At 36.6% G+C, this 26,033-nt stretch overlaps 1 protein-coding gene and 1 long non-coding RNA gene across 3 annotated transcripts in view; one reads left to right on the top strand and one right to left on the bottom strand.

Annotated features, from left to right (window-relative positions):
• Window positions 1–26,033, bottom strand: part of LOC139127819 (uncharacterized) — a 111,138-nt gene that overhangs the window by 45,901 nt on the left and 39,204 nt on the right. The window contains exon 3 of the mRNA XM_070693689.1: window positions 24,979–25,212. Within this exon, the coding sequence (XP_070549790.1) occupies window positions 24,979–25,212 (234 nt within the window). The remainder of the gene's footprint in view (window positions 1–24,978; window positions 25,213–26,033) is intronic.
• On the top strand, window positions 1,920–12,818 carry LOC139127783 (uncharacterized). Of its 2 annotated transcripts, none has more exons than XR_011551127.1 (3): window positions 1,920–2,315; window positions 8,635–8,754; window positions 12,612–12,818. It is a non-coding gene; the product is annotated as an uncharacterized lncRNA (long non-coding RNA). The 2 variants fall into 2 exon arrangements; XR_011551128.1 differs by having other exon boundaries at window positions 1,921–2,315; window positions 8,641–8,754.

Here is a 26,033-nt window from a genome sequence, read left to right as displayed (position 1 = left end):
GGTACTGGAGGTCATCTTTAGGAACATGCATATCAACTTCTATAGCAATGGGAGGAGCAGATCCTAAATACATAAGCAAATGTCAACAACAAAAAACAGAGAAGGCTTGATAAAAGAAAAGGTGGGAGTGGGCAAAAAATGCACAAGGGATCTGGTAAAAAAGTAATGCTACATCATTGATCTTCTAAACCCTACCCCTCCTGCATATCAAATGTTCCACCCCTTGGTATTACATAAGACCAAATGACAGGAAGTACATTTACAACCTTGGAGATTTTTAATTAATGCCATGAGTGTTATCATTCTAATGTATACAGCACTTAAGTTAGTTACAGATAGTTAAATGCCTTCCACTGTGGGTGGTGATTACAACATCTGGAATTATCCTGGATCCAAATTTCTCATCAGTTTTTGTATGTCATACATAGAAAAGTTGCAAAAATTTGTCCAAAATGAAAAAAAATCACCTCAGCTTTGTTTTCTGGATTAAATTTTCCTACAAATTGGTATCAAATATGACAAAATTATGTTCACAGCCTTCAAAATTGTCTCACAACATATCCTGGGTTAGTGTAGGTCATTTAAGGTCACAAACTGAGAAAAGTACCTAAAATATACAAATTTTGGGGTTTCCCAACACTTTGAGCAGAAAATTTATCTAATAACATCTTTCATGACTTTATACCAAATTACAAAGCTATCAAACAAGTAATGTTGAGATAAAGTTTTCTTGACCAAAAATGACAATATTGTCTTAAAAATACAATTTTTTATATTTCAGGACAATTTCCACATATCTAACTATTGTCATCTCTGTACGTCTGTGTACGAAATATGAAAGCTGTCTGTCCAGGGGTTTTAAAAGGGAAACACTGTCTAAGATTTTTTGACCAAAACGACAAAATTGCACAAAAATAGTAATTTTCCCAATTTGTCATAATTTCAACGAATTAGAAGAGTAACACCCTTGCAAAGAGACAACCCAAATTTGAGAGCGATTGGGCTGGCGGTTTCAGAGAAGAAGAATTTTACTGAAAATGAGAAAAATCACAAAAAAATCAGCAAAAATACAAAATTAAGGATATCTTCACAATATTCATAAAACTGTATAAGATTAACCTAAGGTACTTGCACACAAATTTTCAAAGCAATCAAAAAAGCGGTTCTTGAGTTATTAATTCTTAACCATTTTCACATTTTGTAAGCTCATTTGCATAATTTTGGCAATGCAGACTTCATTTGAACAAAATCCCATCTATAGCCCAGAATGCATTCACACACTAAATACCAAGCTGAAACGTGCAGCGGTTTGCATGTTTTTGATGTTGACGGACATACTGTTACTTACATACATACATACATACATACACACATACATACAGACGCCATCGACTTCAGCCTATACGATAAACTCACATTGGTAAAACCAAATGTGAGCTAAAAAACGAATGAATTCTTCAAAACCGTCCTCAAAATACAAGCAATAGGCCTATAATTCGTATGACTCACACACAATTATTTCCCAAAGTTTTAATTAGGCCAAATAGCTGCTATTTTTTACCATCTTGAAAAAAATCTCGCCAAATATCCGGCTCAGTGCACTGGTTGGGCACTTCTGTGTGCCTAACGCGGAATATTCATGAAGATAAAAAATGCGTAAGCTGCTTTGTACATGCAGAGAGGCTGGACTGCAGTTTGATGCTAGGGGGTCAATGTGTACAATGATGTACCTTTATCTGGCGAAACACGAAAATATGGTTCTGTCTGCAATATTTTTGTCTAACGAGAGCAAAAAAGTAACATTTTCTTCAAGATTGAGTTAAAAAATGATAGTTATAATCAAATTCTTTGCAAAGTTCATTTCGTGAATATTTGAGCACTTAAGGAGTCATACTCAAAAGACGCCATTGTTAACGTTTGGCTTGGCGTGGCATCGCGTCGCTTACATCTGTACATCGTACCATTCCTACCCCGTGATCGTGCCGTCAATAATCTTCAAGTTCAGTTGTCGATATTTTAGCTTCTACTGACATGTCCCGTCGGTGTTTAGGAATGTCTGCTAAAGAGTCTACCCTTGAATTCCTGGACCGTCTCGACGACTATGCGGTACGTTTGAATCTAGTAGCAGTGTGTCATCGACCGTGTCATGCAGTTACGACATGGTCCGACAAGCTAGCTTTATTCTCCGTTCAACCGGGACGAAACTCGTCAAAACGGGAGAGAGTACCTCTTTTCCGCACCAGCGACAGGTCGACACACACTTCAAGCCCTCGATCGTCGCTGAGTCCTGCATCAGCTGGACGGCTCTAAACCAGGTAAACTTATTTCTGTCTTATTTTTAACCAGCCCGATTGTGTCTAAGATACGTCGGTTTCTAGACGTTTCGGCACCAAGTTGTTTCGGCCCAGACGTTTCGGCTCCCGATTTCAGGCCCCAAGTCGTTTCGGCACCGCGACCCAAGACGTTTCGGCACTGCTCAGGGCTATCTGAGGGAAACTAGTGCTGGAGCGTAATGTTGCAAATCAAACTGCTAAAAAAGTATTGTCAAATAACATTCAAGTACATCATGCTTCACTTTGTGAGAAAATAGCAAGAGACCGTAAGAAAAACACTTCATATCATTTTCAAATCTGTGACATAAGTTTATCGACAGCAATAGCCGCCGACACGGCAAATGTTTGAAAGCGGTGCCAAAACAACATGGCAAATATCACAAAAGTGCACAGAAAAGTACTGGTCAGAACGCAAAGGTAACGCTTACGAATATGACTGGTAAGTCAATTACTAAATAGTTTGAAAACAAATCGAAACAGGGATGCCGAAACGTCTTGGGTTGCGGTGCCGAAATGACTTTGGGCCGGAAATTGCGAGGCCGAAACGACTAGGTGCCAAAACGACCAGTTACCGATACGTCTACTCCTTCTTTTATAAACGTGTTCAGCAATGTCTGTATCTGGCAAAGTATCTAACGTTTGTTTGTTTTAAATCATCGATATTCCTGATTATTTCAAATGAACATCGAATTTCCAGGTCACTTTATGCTAAATGTGACTTTTAGTGGTACATGTATGCACCACGGGATGACTGTTGATTCATGTCAGGGACCGGACAAAATTAAGGGGGGGGGGGGTGGTTGGTGTTTTTAAAGGCCTGTGTTGAACTTGGCACCAGAAAATTTACACACCAGATTACAATTTCAATGGAAAACAACAAGCTATCACCCCTCCATAGTCCTCTTACATACTAGAACAAAGGCAATTCCAGGGATCAGCAAAAGTGCCATTTTAAATCCATGGAAAATAATGACCCTTCAAAAAGTGTTAGCAAGAAAAAGATTATCCCTCCCAAATTTTTGTATGACCAGTGAGTCACAGTCTGTATTAATGATCAGGGCTTGACAATTCCTATCGCCTGACGCCCGGGACAAGTGAAATTTCCATTCGGGCAAGTCAAAAATAAAATCTGGTTGCCCGCCGGACAAGTTGTTTATAAATACAACTTCTGGCGCAATCAACGCGAACCTAATTTGCGGTTTGTGTACGTGTCGCCCAATTTGTGTTGTCGTTCACACAAAATAAATGTCAATCACTGACGTATTTTAGATACAATTGTGACGTTCTTCTGCGATTCACTTGCCGACTCACACAATGTTGCAATTTTCCGATGATCGACATGAAATTGTTTTATCGTCCAATTAAAAAAGTCGCTTAAAATTTGGCGTAAACAGTATTTCTTTGTTGAATGCTGACTGCTCACTGTATTTGCACCATCAATATACTGGTATGATATAATTAGAAATATTTGTTCACATTTTCTTCAGAGACCAGAATGTACATGTTAGTGAATAAACATTCCGGTGAAATTCCAAAATCAAATTTCTTGCACACACATTCACTAGTAACCAGCTCAATCTTATCAAGTGCATTAATATCATTAAGCATCTATAAACACACATATATAGCTAGTTGTGTATTGAAAAAATCATGGTTTCAACAGACTACAATGTATAGTGAATGAACATTTTTGATGGAATCCAAAAATCAAATTTCTTGTACACAGATGTATTTTACCTCAAAATTTAAAGGGTACAAAAATCACATAAATTATCAAACCTGGATAAATGTACATATGTATAGGGGAAAATTGTCAATATTTTGCCTAACAGATTCCAATGTATCATGATTTGATATTTTTTGGTGAAGCACTGTATTGGCCACATCTTGTTTTCAAATAGTTGCAATAGTTGCGCTAAATGATAACCCTGCCCCAAAGGTATGCATGACAATTCAAAAATGCTTTTTTTACAAAATAGCAACCACCCAAAAAAGCCTTACCCCCCAGTAATTTCTGTTCAGTCCCATGAAAAATTATCTCAGGAACACATGATTGATACGCTCTATTGTTTGTTTAACCTCTACTCAAAATGGCTGTGCATGAAGGTTAATAATAAGATTATAAAGTGTTGCTATACTTTCTTTTGAAATTGCAATAAGTTGAATATGTTGGTAGATTTTTGAATTCATTCCCACAAGTCTCCTAATTCTTGTCGCTCAAATTTATGTATGTACTATGGCTCAATGACAGAAAAAGCCCCTTGATATTTTTGTATCTTTTTTTACTATAGAGGCATTATATCAATGTTGTCAATTTATTTCTCTGTCACAATAATATTATTAATTTAGAAGGTTATAAATAGTGCAAATAGACATAGTTTAATGCCCCACTAGCTGTAACTTGTGAAATTTGTTGACCTCAGAATATGTTCCCATTTTGTCGTGGTTTTCTCTGAATTCTACCCTCTGAAGGGATATTGGCTTTTACTGCATTAGGAATATTCCTCTGAGAAACATTTAAACAGTAAACTCAAATTTAACAGCCATTTGATTATGGCCCCCTTTTCAAAAATTGGTAATATTAACAAGGAGAGAGAACATACAATGTCACAGTTGAAAACATTCACCTCTAGGGTGAACATTCAATCTAGGATGTCAAAACAGGGGGCAATCATGAATGTGGGCCCGTACTCCTGTTCCAAGGGGGGTCATTCAACATACATGTAAAACCCTTGAATTTTCTGTGGAAAATACTATAGTCTATCAATATGCGACCTAAATAAAGTAATCAATATATTGAATTTTATTAAAACCCTTTTCCTGCCAGACAGTATCACTTCCCCATCAGCCAAGTCAGTAAAAAGTGGTATTGAGCCAAAACATGACATATTTTCACCCACTTGGCTTGGTCTGTTATAGCATCTTTAGTCCAAAAGAATCAAGTTTACAGTTTTGAACAGCTTTCAAATGTACAGTATTATGTTAAAATACACCATATGAAATATGTTGTGTTTCATTAATTTTAACCATCTTGACCTGGTGGTGAAATATGGACTTGCCAGGAAAAGGGTTAAACATACCGGTAACTTGTATGTATTAGGAAATTTATGATCATTTGTTCTGACCAAAGGGTTTTGCTCTTGAAAATCAGAAAATGATGCTGTTCAAAACGAGCATAACTGACCTGCATGGATGCTTTCCTTGCAGTGTTCAACGTTTGTATGGACTGTGACATTGTAGACTCTTCAATTTGAGGGCATACCCATCATTTACATTCATCGGCAATGCCACATGCATACAGCTCCAATGCACTGTTGACTCTACATCAGTCCTTTCTTAGCTACCCAACTTCCTTTGCACCACCTTATATCCACCAAAAATTTAATCAGCTGTGTACAGGTTTATATTTATGTCATAAAAGCATTTATCATTACTTTTTGCACAGAAACAGTGATTTGTTGAAGTTATCCATGAAAATAAATATCAAAATCAGGCAATATGGAGACCTTTTTAGCCTCCACAAAGCATGCCGGGAGAAATGCCCAGATGATGATGTAAAGTTTTCGGGTTTTGGTGCATTGACTAGGGGGTCTGATCTAGGGAGTCTCATAAACAGCTTAGATATTATGCCTGCCTGTAAGTATTACAGATGTACTAATAATCGTGCGCGAGATTTCAATAAGGCATTCTGCATGATTCGAAACCTGAAGTGAAAACACCGCCTCTAAAAATTGTTGCTGGTAAAGATTGGCACGACATGAGTTTTCAAAATTATAAGTACAGTGCATGTTTCTATGTATGCAAAGACCGTTTCCAAGAATATTTCCTGACATTTTTCCAAATGACTAGTTGTGAGGTTGTGGCTTTCAGATTTTAACCATTCTCAATTATTTTCCAAGACTGCACAATTGACAGCAGAAAACGGCTACTTGGATTTGCAATCTCTTCCTACCTCCATTGCGGTTTCTAATTACCAGTAACTCACGATTAGAGTTCAAAGTGAGTTGTGAGAACAGGAAAATTGAAGTGTGTAGTTTATGACTGTACTTTGAAAGGATAAATTGAAATTTCATTTAGTGCCCCTAGAACATGAAAGTGTGTTTGAAGTTTAATTTAGTGCCACTGAGAACATGAAAGTGTGTATGCACAACTATTGTTTGTTGGATGAGGAACACTCCATTTAGAGTCGACAGATGAGCCATTTTGGTCATTTGCTTTGTCTCTCCCTCCCCCACCCCATGGGAACGGTTCTTGGAATTATCTCGTCATCCGCACATTCTTTGTCTATATGTTACTAAAAAAATAGCACTGTAGAATGGCATTTTTCTATAACCATTCTTTGTTATAAAAAGAGTTATCCATATTTTAAAACCAGCATTGCAATGGCTAAACATAGGGAGCAATTCGTCATGCAATTCTCTTCGGGCATTTGAAATCGAAACATCGCTTTTTTCAAGTGATAATAGCTAGGTTGCAATGCTAATCAAAATGTTTTGGATAAAAATACAAGCATTTTGGGAGTTCATTTCGTCATGAGGCGATATCGAAGATGTGTTCAGCTCCAAACATGGCCTCCCGTAACGTTGTAGTTATACCGTTGAGCTACCAAAGAGCCATGCTTGTACAGCTTCCTTCGGTAACTGGTGGAGCCACATGCCCTTCTTTTACTTCTGAATTCATCGGAAACACCAAGTTCGAAATCCTGGAGTTCAAAGTCGCTGAATTCCGATTCAAAGTTATAAGGTTGAAGGCAAAGTGTGTCCATTGGGCAGTAGCTCAATACAAACGCACAGTAGATCAGACCCCTAGTGATACCCCCTAACTTCCTCAACCAAACACGAAAACTTAACGTCATCTTAGGTCAAGCCTCTCTGAGGAATTCCGATAAGTGGCGCTTCCATATGGCGAAAATGGCGTCATACACATCAATTAAGGTAGAACGCGCCTCGGGGACAGATATTCGGACTCTCAAACTTCTACAATTTTTTCTGATCTACCACATGTGGGGGCTCATTTTAAAACTCTTGGAGAAAGAAAAACTTTCACCGTCTTAGTTTTTCGAAAATCCAAAATTTTATTTTTCCCCATAGAGTTAACACAGGGATGGCGGCCATTTTGAATTTCAAAAATCGTTAAATCGTGGGTTATTTGTTTCTCTAGTTCCACAATTTGCATGGTGACCCCCGATTTTTATTCTTGATTTTGAAAGAGAATGGTTGAAACATTTTTTGAGGAAAGTTTCAGCAAAAGTTTAAGTCTTTCACTTTCGAGGCGCATACTACCTTAATAAAACATTAATTTCCAGGAGAATCATTAGCACATATCTCATCTCTTCATCATGAATGTTACAAAAATATTATACTTCAACTTTTAATGGAAGGTTGATATTTGGGTGGGCTATCCCTTTAATATTTCATACTATAACTGAGGTGAGGTGATGACCTTTGGGGAGCCCAACTTAACTGCGCGAATGAATGAACTACATGCATTTGCGTGAACTCTGTGTGACCAAACCATTCAGAGAATGTTGCGTCCTGAGTGGTGCATCAAACAGTGAAGTATGAAGTAAAGGCCATTCAAGATCTTATAGCATGAATTGCACAATGCTCTGTGCAGTTTATGTGAAGATTTCAGTGCAGATATGCACATTATCCACCGTATGCACGGTGGGATTTAATGTTTGGGCAAATATTTAATCACATCGCAATCTTTATCTTGGCCAAAGTTGCATGTACAGTCCCAGTGGGTAGTTAATAATAAGTGTATACATCACCAAAATCATACATTCTCACAAAGTTATTTCGGCTTGAATGTAAATAAAAAAAAAACAATGCTAGAAGATACAGCTAGTCGGGGCTTTAAGTTAACATGAGATTAATTCTAATCTTACCTAAACATGATACGTCATTTTATTTCGCATCATTTCAATTCATTTTTAACTTTCTAAATTATTTCTATTTATGCTGAAATAGAAATGTGGTGTTATTGTCAACATGCACATTTTGGATATTTATATGACCATGGATGTAAAAAGAGTCAATTTTTCATCAATGTCTGACAGTCTACAAGCTCTGAGATACTGCAGCAATGCATAGTGCAGTGTGAATCCAATTATGTTGAGCCTTTTCAGGCCATGAAAATGCTTGATATATTTCTGATTCAATATGTGTCCATGGACTGTCAGATTAATATGGTTATTCATCGTCATTATCGTGACTTGAAATGTGATTCATCATCTGTGTTTGAGACAATTTGATTTTTCTCAGTAGGATTTTAACTCTTTTTTTTATATTTCTGCAAGTTGCAGGTCCCCTGGAGGTACATGTATTTATTTGGCGTTGAACAAATAGGGAAAGTGAAGTGCCCAAAGGAATGACAGTCACACAAAAAGGCATGCCAACAACTGGGAACAATATGAGAGGTATGTACTCTACAAAGTATGCACTGATAAGTTTTTAGTCTAAAGTAGTGAACTTTGAAGGGCAAGTTAACCAAAGCACCAGTGTTGGTGAATTATAGTACATGAACATGGTTAAGCAGAACCATCATGACACATGTACGACAATTTTACTTAGCTGAACTTTGATGTTTGGTTATATTTGCAGGGCACCTAACAGCCATAAGCGACAAAATCTGCCTTTATTAGCTCCGCTGTCAGCGACGCGTAGCTTATCAAATAGGTTTATTTCCGTTGTCGTCCATCGTCGTCCGTCAACAATTGCCTTCTCCTCTGAAACCGCAAGTCCAACTGCTTTGAAATTTTATGTGCAGTTCACTTGGGGTGACCTCACTTTGTTCAAATCGTGGTGAAATTTGCATATTTGTATTTTTGGGGCATTTTTTGGTATTTTTGGCAAAAAAATCTTCTCTGAAACCGCTTGTCAAATTGCTTTGAAATTTGATATGCAGTTGACTTAGGGTGACTTCAGTCAGATTTGTTCAAATCGTGGTGAAATTTGCATATTTGTATTATTAAGGCAATTTTTGTCATTTTTGGTAAAAAGATCTTTAAAAATCTTCTTCTTCAAAACTACCAGTCAGATAGCTTTGATATTTGGTACATGTGTCCCTAGGGATGATCTTTTTCAGATTTGTTCAAATTGTGGAGAAATATGCAAATGTGCATTTTTAAGGCAATTTTTGCCATTTTTAGTCAAAAAATGTATTTCTCAAAAAGTACTGGTCTGATAGTTTTGAAATTTGGTATACAGGTTTCTACAGATGAACTAAGTAATATATATTGAATCTCTGATGAAATCTGTAATTTTGTAATTTTGGGGCAATTTTTGCCATTTTGGTCAAAAAATGTGTATTTCAAAACTACTCATCTGATAGCTTTGAAATTTGGTATACAGGTTCCTGCAGATAAACTGAATCATATTTATTGAAATTATGATGAAATCTGCAATTTTGTATTTTGGGGGCAATTTTTGCCATTTTTGGTCAAAAAATGTGTATTTCCAAAACTTTTCATCTGATAGCACTGCAATTTGGTATACAGGTTCTTACAGATCACCTTAATAATATTTATTGAAATTATGATGAAATCTGCAATTTTCTAATTTTGGGGCAATTTTTGCCATTTTTGGTCAAAAAAATGTGTATTTCAAAACTACTCATCTGATAGCTTTAAAATTTGGTATACAGGTTTCTATAGATGAACTTAAAAGTATTTATTGAAATTATGATGAAACCTGCAATTTTGAATTTTTGGGGCAATTTTTTCCATTTTGTTCAAAAAATGTGTTTCTCAAAAAGTACTGGTCTAACAGCTTTGAAATATGGTATACAGGTTTCTATAGATGAACCAAATTTAATCTTTTAAAATTATGATGAAATCTGCAATTTTGTTTTGGGGGTAATTGTTGCCATTTTTGGTCAAAAGTTTTACTCTCAAAAAACCACTCATCAGATAGCTTGGTTGAAATGTTCTTAGGGATGATCGGATGTGATATATTCAAAGTATGATGAAATCTTCAATTGTGTATTTTTGCGGCTATTTTAGCCACTTTTTTCTGGCCACTGCATTGAGCTATCAAAGATTTCCACCTTCTTCATCAACATGTATCAAAAATAGTTATTCTCTACATAAACACAGCGGAGCTATATCGGCCGCTAGGTCGCTTGTAATCTTCTTCTGAAGATACAGATGTAATCGATAGTGATGCAGCTTAGCCCATGTCAAATTTTGAAATCACAATGAAATATGTAAACCCTGGAAATTATTATAGAGGAGCATAGTGTTGAAACAACTTCAGGGGCTCTTCCATGAGTTCCAAAACACAAATGTACATGACATACAATAATTGCATAGTCAAACCAAGGAAATGTTCTTTTTAACACTGTCTCCCGACACTGGCCAAAATACTATTGATGAATCCATGAAGTGTAATTATGAACCTTGTCTGGGAAACAAAACTTTGAAACAACATCACAAGACAAACTGAGGTTGCAGAATCTGTTGCAAATTGTGTAATGAAAGATGAAACAAGCTTCTGTTCTGATAACATGTTCCAGATTACATGACATGCTCAAAAACCATATTTTATCTTTTACTAAAATTGAACGAAACTATTTTCCGAACAACATACAGTGTGCAAGAAAACCATTGCTTTTTTTCAAAATTGTAGCATAATATATATTTTTGCGTAATTGTACTGTCCCAAATACACAAACATGACCCCCAACAGATCACTAGCATGTGATTTCCAAACATTTAACAAATTCACCGCTCTCCCCTGTAATGAATCTAGCAAGTATGTTATTCAATCACCGTAATTCAAATGACATAATCCATCGGGGACTCCATGTATGTCATCAGTGATGACTTCTAGATCAAGTACCGAAAGATTAACTTTTAATCCATACTATTACTGGCACACATACACAGTCACATCAATCTTTGATTTGGGTGATTCCCTGGCGTAACATGCCCTCTTTTTAGTTCAATATATGTATATGTTACAAGGCACTGTAGGTCAAGGCTGCATGATACAAAAATATTTCTATCTTCAATATTCCATCCTAATTTGACAGATGTAATATTCAAACCATAGATCCTACTGTATTAGTTCTCGGCCAACGTACAAAGACTTGGTCCATTCGCTAAAACGCATAATTGACCATTCGCTAAAGCGCATAATTGATGACATGTTTTGCAAAATTATTATTGGAAGCACGACCATACTCCATGTGTCTGGGAGGTACATTGATTTTACAGTCTCTCCTAACAAAAACAGGAATATTTAGTCAATAAAATAGGCAATGAATCAGTGAAAAAACATTTGGTCTTCATATTTGTATATTTAGGCATAAACATGTCAGTTTGATGTACAACAGTACATAGATGACCAGTTTATTCAATAAGGGAGCATTCAGTTATTACAGCCGGGGGTAAGCCAGCACAATTTGAAGGGGGATGCGGTTCACCTTAAATTTGAAAATTGCAAAGGGGGTCATGTATATTTCAAACAGCATTGGGGGTCACTCAATTTTCTTAAGTAGTTGACCTGTTAAAAAGAAGTTTTAGTGTTCAAAAATATTCTGGGAGATAAAATGATTCGCTGCATGATTTCACTCGTGGTAGTCATTTAACTGTAAATCTGAACAAAAGTATAATTATCTGTCACATGAACATCTTGCTGTTGAAACTCAGAGGCTTGTCTTATTGTAAATCAAGCTCATGGAGGGCAATGAACAATTCCATTACTTACGTATTAGAGATATAGCAACTTTTGTCAGGGAAAATATTTAAGTGACCTGTATACCACTAGTACCATGAAAAGTGAAATAGGTTTAGTTGAAATTCAAATATCAAAACTGTTGTCCTCATCTGAACCTTCAAACACCGTAATTTAATCAAGTACATTTGTATCAATTGTCAAACATCTCAGAAAGCACCGATTGTGTTTAAGACTAAATGATTCCGTCGTGTGCGGGCGCTCCGGCGCACTGCGACCTGCGACCCTTTACCAGGTAGGTCGCAGTGCACCGGAACGCTCGCATGCAACGGAATCTTTCAGTCTAATTGTGTTTGTGAAGCATTGAAAAAAAAATTATTCATAGTTTTCTCATAGACTCCAATGTATAGTGAATCAACATTTCAGTGAAATTCAGAAATCAAATTTCTTGCATACATATCAACTTTTAACCATTCTTGTCTAGTGAAGTACTTTAAAATTAATTATCAAATGTCTATAAATACACGGATTTAAACAAAAACAAACAAATTGATGATGTACAGTCCTGATGATTTATTGTGTGTATCATTATTTCCAGGAACTGAAATACATACAATCTGGGCTATCCAAGGACTAGCATCAAGCTGAAGACATTTTGATAGTTGTGTGTGTTTCTTCTGAGGATAGCGAACATGACAGAAGTTGCAAGGGTGGTGCCTTTATTCGGAGACTCTTGCCATGGGATAGAGAAAGAAGTGAAACTGCATATGGAAAAACACATGCATCAAAGGAAATGCATATTGAGGCTACCTTGCATTTAGGGCCTGGTATCAATCAGATCAGAGCCTGACAGACACATGACAATTCCAGCAGCATTGACAACTCATTACAGGACAATGTTTAATGTATAAGCATATTTTATACATTTTCTTGATTCTACCAAAGGCTTAGTGATGTATTTTTTTTGTTTCGAACAAAGACCACTCAACTTTTGAATTTTGTTAACCAGACAGAGGTGTACTCATGAAAGTCCAACTCGGGAACACTTTCTTATGTTATTACACCGACTGAGTCATATAATCAGTGATTAAGCTGAATACCCAAAGCTGTACATGTGTGAATATGTGGACTGTACTCGACGGATTACTGGCTGAGTTATAAGACCAATAATTCTGTCTTATTGTCTCTTCAGTGGCCATATTTGATATTTCATGAACAATGTGTTAAAAATGAGGTGCATCTTTGCAAACAAATTTTACAGATTAAGTACACCAACTTACAACTACAGTTATTTTTGGCAACACTGTAGCTTTATGTACATGCAATGTGCTGAATCTTAGCTCGAGTCTAGGTTGTAATCAAAATATTTGTATGGCAATTTTCAATGATATGGCAGAACTCATTATCATGTGTGATCTGTAATAGATACTAGCAATGCAACACAAAACATAGCTAAATGTGGAGTCTCTTTTCTACTTAGACATCCAAACACCCGGTACATCCAATTTTATTTTAAATCTTAGAGAACAATGGATTTATTATTTATTTGTTATAACTAAAGCCATAATTGCTGTGTAAAGTGAGTCAAGTTAAATCAGTTCTCAGATACTTGGTTGACACTTCAATATTGCATCTAAGAAGAAAACAATAAGTGTATTTTTTGTTTTTCACATGAAGTATATTGCTTGTATTTTTGAGGAAGTTTTGAGGAATTGAGGAATTCTGTATTTTTTGTCCCATGTGATTTCCTATTTAACTATTTTAAATAAACAATTAAAACCGATACCTCTTCTATGATCTTGCTTTGGTAGATATGTGTGTATGTTAGATGGGTTAAATGTGCAAGTAGTTAATACAACAAATGAGTGCAGAACTACAGTACAATAGGTGCAAAAACAGAACAATCAGGTTCATATTTGGACCTACAAGATCCAAATTACAGAAGATTGAATATGTTTCTTTATGTTGTGCATAAAGATGTATAAATACAAATCAGGTTGATGCATAAAGGTGAATCTTTATGCATCTGTAATGTCCTGCATAAAGGTGATTAAATTTAGTCAGCCATTAAACCCTTTTATGCACAAGCATAAAGGTGCATAAAGTTCCATCTTTATGCTGCATAAAGATAATTACAGATCATCTTTATACAACTTTATGTCACCTTTATGCTGCGCATAAATGTAGATTTTCATCTTCTGCTTGTTACCCTAATTACAAAAATTCATCAAATATGCAAATTAGCAATTAAATGATGCAATACTTTCTGTGTGCTATCAGAACTCTGTGTGACGGACATCTTTACAAAGTTTCATCAAATTTAGTGCAGTCGCTCTAGAAATAGAGCTACTTTTCAACAAGTCATCATTGATGACGCAGTCCACACTTGTTTATGGGTACTTAAATTACAAGTCCTCAGAGAGGATAGTCCTCTTCATTAATTAGGTCTGTGATTAAAAATACTGTGATACAGATGGGGCTTAATGGCCAAGAATGAGTTCAATTGTGGTGAAAACATAAAACCAATGTAGGCCGCCATCCTAATTACAAAAGGTCATTACATGAGTATATTAGTAATTAATAGACAGAATGCTGCCAAACATTTTTTCATCCTATCCTGACACTGAGAGATTATCACCAGTACTATATTTCATGAAGTTTGATGCAGTGCTTCTGGACATTTACCCTAGAACAAACATAGGGCCAAAGTCCCTGAAGCTACTATAGACATGGATACAAAATTAAGTATTTCCTGACTGTATGAAATTATCTCACTAAGGTCATCCTGGAGACCTGTAAACCAAATATTAAAGCTGTCTGACCAGCGGTTTTGAAAAAACAAGCGACCCAACAGTCGACAGAGCTCTGCTGTGTTATGTAGAGAATAAATTTTTGTGACACATGTATTGATAAAGAAGGTGGATATCTTTGATAGCTCATTTCAGGATGGCCTGACGAAAAATGGCAAAATTTGCTGCAAAAATACAAAAATTGAAGATTTCATCATAATATCAATATATTACATTCAGATAAAGCCTAGGAACCTGTAAACCAAATATCGAAGCTATCAGATGAGTAACTGTTGAGAAACAAATATTTTGACCAAAATGGCAAAAATTGACCCAAAAATACAAAAATTGAATATGTCATCAAATTTCGATATATCACACTAAGACAACCCTAGGAACCTGCATACCAAATATCAAAGGCATCAGACCATTAGTTTTTGAGAAACACATTTTTTGACCAAGATTGACAAAAATTGGCACCAAAAGTACAAAATTCATTAGTTCATCTGTAGGAACTGTATACCAAATATCAAATCTGTCAGACGAGCGGTTTTAATAAAATAAAAGTTTTGACCAAAAATGACCAAAAAAAATTCTTAAAAACATAGATTTGCATATTTCATCACAATTTGAACAAATCTAGCTTAGGTTATCCCTTGGGACCTGTATACCAAAAAATAGTGACAACATCACTGTTCGCTCCCATATATTTATCAAAACAAGTCAACAATTGTATGAAACATGGACATACATATACAGACAGACTGACCATACACAGACTGGCACAGAGAGATGAAATTGACCCCAAGTGTGCCTTGGCCCATGGAGAGTAGCAAGATATAACAAACAGCTGAAAGTAATGATAAAATAGTCAAGTATAGGCCTATACAGGCACTGAGAGCAGTGTGTGAAATTAACTTGAAATGCATGCTGGTCCGAAGGACCAATAGCAAAGGGAATCTGCTGGTCCTTCTTGGTGTATGTTGGTCCAACAAAAAACTAACAAAAACCCCTTCAAAAATGTACTTTCAATTGAAAATAGCTGATAATATGGTACATTATTAGTCTCTCCTACTCTGGTGTTGTTTGTTATATAATATTGATACAAATAAATGAACAAATATATATTTTAAATTTTCAATTTTTTTTGCTCAATAATATATGCCATGACTAGAGTTAGGTATCACCCAGTACCAGATCCCTATGGGAAAGGTTTTTATAGTTCATTCCAAAATTAACATGGGGAAAAGTCTTTCACTTTTCATTCGAAATTAATATGAGAAAAATTATTTCAGTCCTCATTTCAAATTAACATGGGAAATAGTCTCAGTTTTCATTTCAAATAAACATGGGGAAAAGTCTTTCAGTTTTCATCTCATATCTCTACTACATTGGAACAAGTCCCCAGTTTTCATTTACGCCATCAGCTTTTTCAAACAGATCATGGGCATCATCATTCTCAGAGCAGCTAGAGTCTCCAAACTCAAAGTCAGATCCATAGTCTGATTCTACATCAGTTGCAGCATCTGCCTCCTTTTGCACAGTTTTCTGTTCTTGAGTAGATGCAGATGCAGTGACTGTCACGGCATCTGTCAGCAACAGTTACTCCTTTATACGTCGAGTGAAGCCATCCAGACAAAGTCTTTTGATGGACGGTTATTCGTACATATGGCATGGGCATTACGGAACAGATACTGAGATAGCATAGTTTTGTGAAGACCGCACTATTCATTTTTTGCTGTGTTACCTTAGCTGTGGCGCATTGCGGTTCTAAGCGTGTTCCACGGCGATTTTATGAACCTCTGACTGACTGCAGTGTGTGAGGCTAAATTCGAGTGTCTAAAAATGTTAGTGCCAACCACAAAGGGACCCTTAGAATTAAGTTAAGAAAGTAGACTTACAAGATATGCGGCTACCTTATGGGCAGAGAGATCGCCGTATGCTCATCGGCATGGCATGCAGTGCATACATCTTCGACTTATCAAATAACAACCAGTCAAGAACACATTCTGCCTTGCATGCTGAAAAGATCGCGGTTTTCGTCTTTCTCGATCAGGCAAAAAATGAATAAATAAATAAATAAATAAATAAATAAATAAATTTTGCTGTTCCGATAACATGGTTTTCAAAAATAGGGTAGGTTGGTCTGCAGGGATTTTTTCCAAAATATTTTTATTTTCAAATATGCATTTTTCAGGGGTTCAGGGCGATCAAACACTGGCCACAACATTTCCATAGAAATGTATCATACATATAAAAGGAAAAAACATAAAAGACATCCTTGTTCAAGCAAAAATCAAATGCCAAGTAACGAACACTTGATTTTATGATTTTTTTCTTTCTTTTTTTACTTGTGTGTTTACCTAGCTCTAATAAGTTTAGGGTCAGCAGGCAAAAAATAGGATAGGTCGGGTTATCGGAACAGCACAATTTTTTTTTCTTTGGCCTCATATTTTCTTCGTGCCTGTTGCTTCTCCTTGTCGTTTGTTTTTGTATTTTTCTTTGGGGGCTGACACCTTCAAAAAACAGCCACATATTGGTAGGGTGATCCGAAACAACGTAGTCAGGTCGCGCAAGTGTGACAGCAGACTTGCAAGACCTATGACCTTTCTAACAAACTTTGGTAGTATCAAGAATTGTGATTGGTCAAAATAATAGCCTGCCCGTGAAATCGGCCAATTGCGTGCGTTCTTTAAAAAAGTTTTAGCTGTCGCGGCTGTCGTTCTCTGTCCGAAGAGTTGGTAATTCGTTACGTACTGCAGTAGCAAAACTAGGAAAAACACTCATGCAAGCGAGGATCGGACCGACAAATAGTTGGATACATAGCCAAACAAATTCGGTTTTCAAAATTATTATGTGAATTTTGCGCTGGTCCGAAGGACCAGTGGTCTGGAAAAACTGCTGGTCCGTCGGGGATTCTGTTGGTCTCGGACCAGCGGACCAGCGTTAATTTCGCACGCTGACTGAGAGTGAATATGTTACAGCAATTTGATTAGTTTCTTTCCCTTTCTACTTCAGTGATAATCTTTAAGACAATCAATCTGCAAGGCAGTTTATGTATTGACAAATATGTTATCTTTTACAAGCACACAGCAAACTGTTCTTGATTTTTTCATTTACAATATTTGACATAGACTGAAATACATAACATGCAACCAATGTTTACACTTTGCCCATACACCAGATACATGGAGAAATTTCAACATACAATCATCAACTCAGGAACCCTACATGGAAAAGTAAACATTGTTTCCTTCCAGAACAGCTGGGGCATCCACATCTGGAACAACTTACAAACTTAACCATTACACAAGGATGATGACACAAGAGACAAAGTTAAACTGTGGTGAACTTGACTATTCCTTTCGAATCCTTGCCTAACTTGACATCTTAAACTAAAATACACTGCATGTTAATTGCGCACAAAAAATACATCGGGGTGGACCATTTGATAAGGGACTGTGTCTGAAGATCGATGAGGTAAATTATCTTTTTTATCCAATCCATTGTACATTCTTTTTTCCCCACTCTCCCATCTTTTCTTTTGTCAAACCTTCTCTGGCTGAATTTTTTATTGGCATTTGTTTGGAATTTTTTCAAAATCTGCCAGGATTTTTTTACTGCATTTCAACACCAAATACAGTTTACCATATCAAATGCTTACTAAATCACCACAAATGTTCGGGGCAACTTTGCGAACTGTCAGTGTTACTGGGATATCTTTCATTTGTATTTTTAGATTTAGTCCCCACGGACACCGTCCGGGGGGGACTTATAGGTTTGGTCATGTCCGTGCGTCCGTCCGTCCGTGCGTCCGTCTGTCCGTGCGTGCGTCCGTCCGTTCACGCAGATATCTCAGAGACGCCTGGAGCGATTTCGTTCAAACTTGGTACAAGGATAGTACCATACCTCATACAGATGCACGTCGATTTGTTTCACAATGCGATCAAATTTGGCCGTGGTAGAGGACTTTTTAGTTTTCACCTCCATAGACTCCCATGTATAAGGCAGACCATAGACTCCCATGTATAAGGCAGACCATAGACTCCCATGTATAAGGCAGACCATAGACTCCCATGTATAAGGCAGACCATAGACTCCCATGTATAAGGCAGTCCATAGACTCCCATGTATAAGGCAGTCCATAGACTCCCATGTATAAGGCAGTCCATAGACTTCCATGTATAAGGCAGTCCATAGACTCCCATGTATAAGGAAGTCCATAGACTCCCATGTATAAGGCAGTCCATAGACTCCCATGTATAAGGCAGTACATAGGCTCCCAAGATAAATAAAAATTTAGTTTCTCATCGTATTCATATTGCAAAAAGGATGCAGTGACACAGTTTTTAGTCCCCACAGATAAAGTCCAGGGGGCTCATAGATTGGGTCATGTCAGTCCGTGAGTCCATCTGTTCACGCAGATATCTCAGACACTTTGACAAAATGTCATGTGACCTTGGTGACCTTTGACCTCGAATATACATATTTGTCCATAACTCAGTAACCACAAGTGGTAAACCTTCATATTTGGTATGATGGGAGACCCTATGACGCACATCTTGTACCTCATTAATTATGTGCATATCTAATTTGAGCGAGCCAATAGAGCTAGAGGTCTGATTTTTGGTATATATGGATAACTTAGCAATACAATTTTTTTGGCAAAATGTCATGTGACCTTGGTGACCTTTGACCTCAAATATACATATTTGTCCATAACTCAGTAATCACAATGCTACACCCTTCATATTTGGTATGATGGGACACCTTATGACGCCACATATTGTACCTCATTAATTATGTGCATATCTAATTTTGAGCGAGCCAATAGAGCCAGAGGTCTGATTTTTGGTATATAGGGATAACTTAGCAATACCATTTTTTTGACAAAATGTCAAGTGACTCGGTGACCTTTGACCTCAAATATACATATTTGTCCATAACTCAGTAACCACAAGTGCTACACTCTTCATATTTGGTATGATTGGACACGTTATGACGCCACACATGTACCTCATTAATTATGTGCATATGTCATTTTGAGCGAGCCAAAAGAGCTAGAGGTCTGATTTTTTGGTATATAGGGATAACTTAGGGGCAACATCAAAAGTTCAATGAAGGATAAAAAACTTAATTCTTTTAGTTTAGGGGTGGGGGGGTTTGACCTAAAAAGTTTCTATCCTACAAATCGATTTAAGGTAAAAATTGCCAGGGGAATGAATATTGGAAAAAATAGAGCAGAAATGCACACTTTCGTGTTGAATCCAGCGGAGGGAGTTGTTTTAACACGGTGCAGAGCGGCACCTGGCCTAGTTAGTGTAAACAATGCAGGCTGTTGGCTTCTGTTGCACCATAGACGGTAGTTTCTCTACTGTTTCTGGTTGCACTCGGAATTTATTTTTAATTATATCTTGCTACATTTCTGGTGCATGTGTAGTCCGCCTGAATGGAGCAGTGTGAACTGAGTTGTTATAACCACCAGGACAGATGAGATAGTTTTTATGCCTCTGGAAGGAGAAACCTGGACTTTATTGTTGTTGTTCTTGTTCATTCATTGATAAACTTCAAGTTTGTTGTTAGTATGTTGTATTTACATTGGATGAAACACAAAGTGTGTTCCCAATCTTAAGCCCCACTAGCTGTATCTTTTAGCATTATTTTTATGATTTTACTTTCAAACTAAAATAAGTTTGTGACATGTAGTCATTTAGGTCTGTGTGTACACACTGCCGGGGCTATATATGCAATTTGAACAAGATAAAGATTACACTGCGATTAAATGTTCGCCCAAACATTAAATCACAGCCCCATGCAGAAAAGCTAAAACCCTTGATACTATGCATATCTGCATTTAAATCTTCATATAAACTGCACAGCATAGTCCAAACTGTAATCCACAAGGTGAATGTTTTCAACTATGACATTGTATGTTCTGATTCCTTTTTAATTTACCAAATTTTGAAAATGCCAGGAAATCAAAATGACCGTTAATAAATTTTAATTTACATGTCAAATGTTTCTGAAAGGAATGGTTTCCTAATGCAGTAAAAGCTCATATCTCTTCAGAGGGTGATTTCAGAGAGGAAAGAAAAGGTAGATAATTTGACGTCAACAAATTTCAAGAGTTACAGCTAGTGGGGCCTTAACGATGCATTACTTTATTTCACCCCTAAATTGACTGATCCTTACCTTCGCTTTACATCTATTAGATAGAGCCTGGCAACAGGTTTCAATATAAGTCAATTAAGTTTCTAGGGGGGTGGGGGGGTTTGGGGGGAAACTAAGGGAATTAAGTTTTTTATCCTACATGAACTTTTGACGTCGCCCCTTAGCAATACAATTTTTTGACAAAATGTCACGTGACCTCGGTGACCTTGACCCCAAGTATACATATTTGTCCATAACTCAGTAACCACAAGTGCTACAGCCTTCATGTATGGTATGATGAAACACCTTATGACGCCACATATTGTACCTCATTAATTATGCGCATATCTAATTTTGAGCGAGCCAATAGAGCTAGAGGTCTGATTTTTGGTATATAGGGATAACTTAGCAATACAATTTTTTTGACAAAATGTCACGTGACCTCGGTGACCTTTGACCTCAAATACACATATTTGTCCATAACTCAGTAACCACAAGTGCTACATCCTTCATATATGGTATGATGGGACACGTTATGACGCCACATATGTTCCTCATAATTATGTGCATATCTAATTTTGAGCGAGCCAATAGAGCTAGAGGTCTGATTTTTGGTATGTAGGGATAACTTAGCAATACAATTTTTTGACAAAATGTCACGTGACCTCGGTCACCTTTGACCCAAAATATACACATTTGTCCATTACTCAGGAACCACAAGTGCTACACCCTTCACATTTGGTATGATAGGACACCTTATGACGCCACATATTGTACCTCATTCATTAGTGTGCATATCTAATTTTGAACAAGCCAATAGAGGTAAATGTATGATTTTTAGTATATAGGGATAGACTATAGGATAGAAATTTTTTGACAAAATGTCATGTGACCTCGATAACCTTTTACCTAAAATACACGATTATGTCAATAAATAAGTAACCACAAGTGCTATGTCCTTTATATTTAGTAGGATGGGAGACCTTATGACAACACATGCTTTACCTCGTTAATTATGCCCATATATAATTGTGGGCAAGCCAATAGAGCTAGAGGTCTGAATTTTGGCATATATGGATTAATTAGCAATACAATGTTTTTTTTTCAAAATGTCACGTGACCTTGATGACCTTTGACCTTGAATATGCATATATATGCATAACTCAGTAATCACAAGTTCTTTACGCTTCAATTTTGATAGGATAATAGAACTTACGATGTCACATCTTGTACCTCATTTATTATGCACATATGTATTTCTTGGCTGGCCAATACAGCTAGAGGTTTGATCTTTTTTCCCGATTTAGAACCATAACTTAGACATGCCTCTTGTTTCAAATTGGGAACAATGACATAGACCTATGTGTCCATAGATCTGAACATATACACTTTAGTGATACTTCTTAATGACCTCATTTCCCTGCCCCCTCAAGACTAATACTCCTATTACAAGTGGGGACTATGTCATTGTCAATGACTTGTTTTTGGTAAATGTATACCTACTGGAACTAAGATATATAATGTTATTTCAATATATCTTATTAACAAAAACCCTAAGAATGGTTTACTAAATATCAAAGCAATCAGACTGGTAAATTTTGAGAAACACATTTTTTTACCAAAAATGAAAAAATTGCCCCCCAAAATACAAAATTGCAGATTTCATCCTAATTTTAAATATATCTAATTAACATAAACTCTAGGAACCTGTACACTAGATATCAAAGCTACCAGATCAGAAGTTTTAGGAGAAAAATTTTTTGACCAAAAAAGGCAAAAATTGCCCCAAAAATAATAAAAATTGCCAGTTTCAACATACCTTCAATACATTATATTGAGATTAATCTTAGATACCTGTATACCAAATATCAAAGCTATCAAATCAGTAGTTTTTGGATAAAAAATTTTTTATCAAAAATTGGGAAAATTGCCCCAAAATTACAAATATGACAATATCAATACAATTTGTACAAGCATGACTGAGGTCATCCTGAGGAACATGAATATTAAGTTTCATAGCAATCAGACGAGTGATTTCAGAGAACAAGATTTTTTGACTAAAAAAGGAAAAAATACCCTAAAAATACAAACATGCAAATTTCATCCCAATTTTTGCACACATAATTTAGAATACCTAAAGAAATCTGCATACCAAGTTTCAACCACATCTGACCAATGCTTACTGAGTTTTAGCCATTTGCAGGATTTTTCCTTTTTCCCCTCATTTGCATATTTTTGGCACTGACATGTTCATTTGAACAAATTCACATCTCCACCCCTAGGTGCACCTGTACACCAAATACTAAGACAGTAGGTGCTACGGTTTAGGAGTTTTTGATGTGGACGGACATACATACATACATACATACATACATACATACATACATACGTACATACATACATACATACAGACGACATTTTTCCACCTTATAAGAATACCTCCCATTTGCATATATACATATGCATATATGGGAGCTAAAAACAAAGCTGTCTGACTAGCAGTTATGAAGAAGAAGATTTTTTACCAAAAACAACGCCTTTTTGGCACTAATTTGCATACTTCAACATATCAAAAAATTAGAAAATTAGATCTCAAAATCATATTTTTCATCTACACAAATATCAAATCAGTAAGTACTGCGGTTCTCAAGATATTTGAGTGTACGGACGCCTCACAAACGGACATACGTACATACATACATATAGACTGACGCCGGACGGATACCCGTCCAATAGCTTCTAAAGACTATAGTCTATGGTAGCTAAAAATTAATTTAAATTAGTGTCATATAATTGTATTTACAACACTATGAGATCAACATCTGTACCAAGTTTCATCACATTTGACACAATATTTGTTGATATATCACTAAAATAAGGAAAGTTCATCACTTGTGCAATTAGAAATTAATTTACATGACACTGATAAATGCCTTTTTCACTTTTAAAGCAATGTAAGCTTCACATCTGTAGCAAGTTTCACAAAATTTGAAAAAAAAAACGGCCACCTGGCAGCCATATTGGATCGTATCACTAAACAAATTGACGTGCATATGTATGACATATGAAGTAATCCTTCTAGTAAGTTTGAATGAATCGCTTCGGGCATCTCAGATATCTGCGTGAACGGACGGACGCACGGACGGACGGATGCACACACGCACGGACATGACCAAACCTATAAGTCCCCCCGGACGTGTCCGTGGGGACTAAAAAATCGTAAGAAAATGGCCGCACAGCGGCCATATTGGTTGTATCACAAAACAAATCAACGTGCATATGTATAACACAAGGAGTGATCCTTGTACTAAGTTTGAATGAAATCGCTCCAGGTATCTTTGAGATATCTGCGTGAACGAACGGACGGGCGCACGAATGCACGGATGGACAGACGCACGGACATGACCAAACCTACAAGTCCCCAAGGGCGGTGTCCGTGGGGACTAAAAAGTCATTGCCAATGACATAGTCCCGCTTTATTAACAAAATGTCCGTCACACAGCCGTATTAGATCCAATCACAAAAAATTGACGTGCGTACAGTGTGTGACATAAGGAGTAATGCTTGTACCAAGTTTGAATGAATTCGCTCCAGGCATCTCTGAGATATCTGCATGAACGGACGCATGCACACGCACACACAGACATGACAAAACCTATGTCTCCCCGGACGGAGTCCGTGGGGACTAACAAGCATTAATGTATGCATGCATACATTCATACATAAATACATAAATACATACAGATGGACAGACACCCAGATAGGCACGCTGCTGATTTACCACACAAGTGCTCTTTGGCATTCATACCTATACAAATGTGAGCTCAAAAGTGCTTCCTGCATAAAAGAGTTCGATATCTTGATAGATTAAGTGTACATGTTTGTAGGCAGTGACTGTAGCATGTGAAAAGGCTTCATTAGCTTGCAGAGGCATAGTAAGAATGACAGATATTGCAAGCTCACATCTACACTTTTGAAAACTTTAGGGGTTTTGGTACAAAATTGTTATAACATTTAATTACTTACGATATTGTGCACATCTGTTACCAACTTGAACATTTCCACCATGTATGTTAAACACTGTAGCTCCTGACAGTGATGGTTCATTTGGCGATATTGATTGAACTGTATCGGTACTACCAGTAGATTGGAATGATGCAGCTGAACCCTTGCTGTCTAATGCTGAATCAATTTGACCAGATGAAGACCTGATGGGTGATGTTGACTGACTATCATTTTGTGGCTGTTGCACTGGTTGAGCTAAAATGTAGAAATATAACGGTTCAGTAAATTTTCTATTCAACATTTGACACAAACTCACAATGTATGACACGCACTAACCTATGGCTACAACATCAGTGTTCAGAACCCCTTTCTTGTATATAAATTCATTATTACTGTATGTCTCTCATGACTGCAATAAATTCTCTATTCAACATTGGACACAAACTCACAATGTATGGCACGCACTAACCTATGGCTACAACATCAGTGGTCAAAACCCCGTTCTTGTATATAAATTAATTATTACTGTATGTCCCTCATGACTGCCATCAGGGACACAATTTTATGTAGTCACCTGTGTATGTTTTGGTAGATATATCAAGATTTTATGATGGGAATATATTAGCAAATAAATTGTAATTTCAACAGAGATATATTTCAACAGAATGAAATGAATGAAAAATTGTCATCAAAAATAAAACATACCCGGTAAGACCAAAGTCCCTGAAGATACTATAGACATGGATAAAAAATTAAGTATTTCCTGACTGTATGAAATTATCTCACTAAGGTCATCCTAGGGACCTGTAAATCAAATATTAAAGCTGTTTGACCAGCGGTTTTGCAAAAAAAAAGCGACCAATAGTTGACAGAGCTCGCTGTGTTATGCAGAGAATAACTTTTTGTGACATGTGTATTGATGAAGAAGGTGGATATCTTTGATGGCTCATTTCAGGATGGCCTGACCAAAAATGGCAAAATATAGCTGCAAAAATACAAAATTCCAGATTTCATCGTAATTCAATATATTCCATTCAGATGAAGCCTAGAACCTGTATACCAAATATAAAAGCTGT

The sequence above is a fragment of the Ptychodera flava genome, unplaced genomic scaffold (genome assembly GCF_041260155.1).
Source record: "Ptychodera flava strain L36383 unplaced genomic scaffold, AS_Pfla_20210202 Scaffold_37__1_contigs__length_1687728_pilon, whole genome shotgun sequence".
In the NCBI taxonomy this organism is placed as follows: domain Eukaryota; kingdom Metazoa; phylum Hemichordata; class Enteropneusta; family Ptychoderidae; genus Ptychodera; species Ptychodera flava.
The sequence above is the reverse complement of the archived record's forward strand: the minus strand, read 5'-3'. Positions and strand labels throughout refer to the sequence as shown.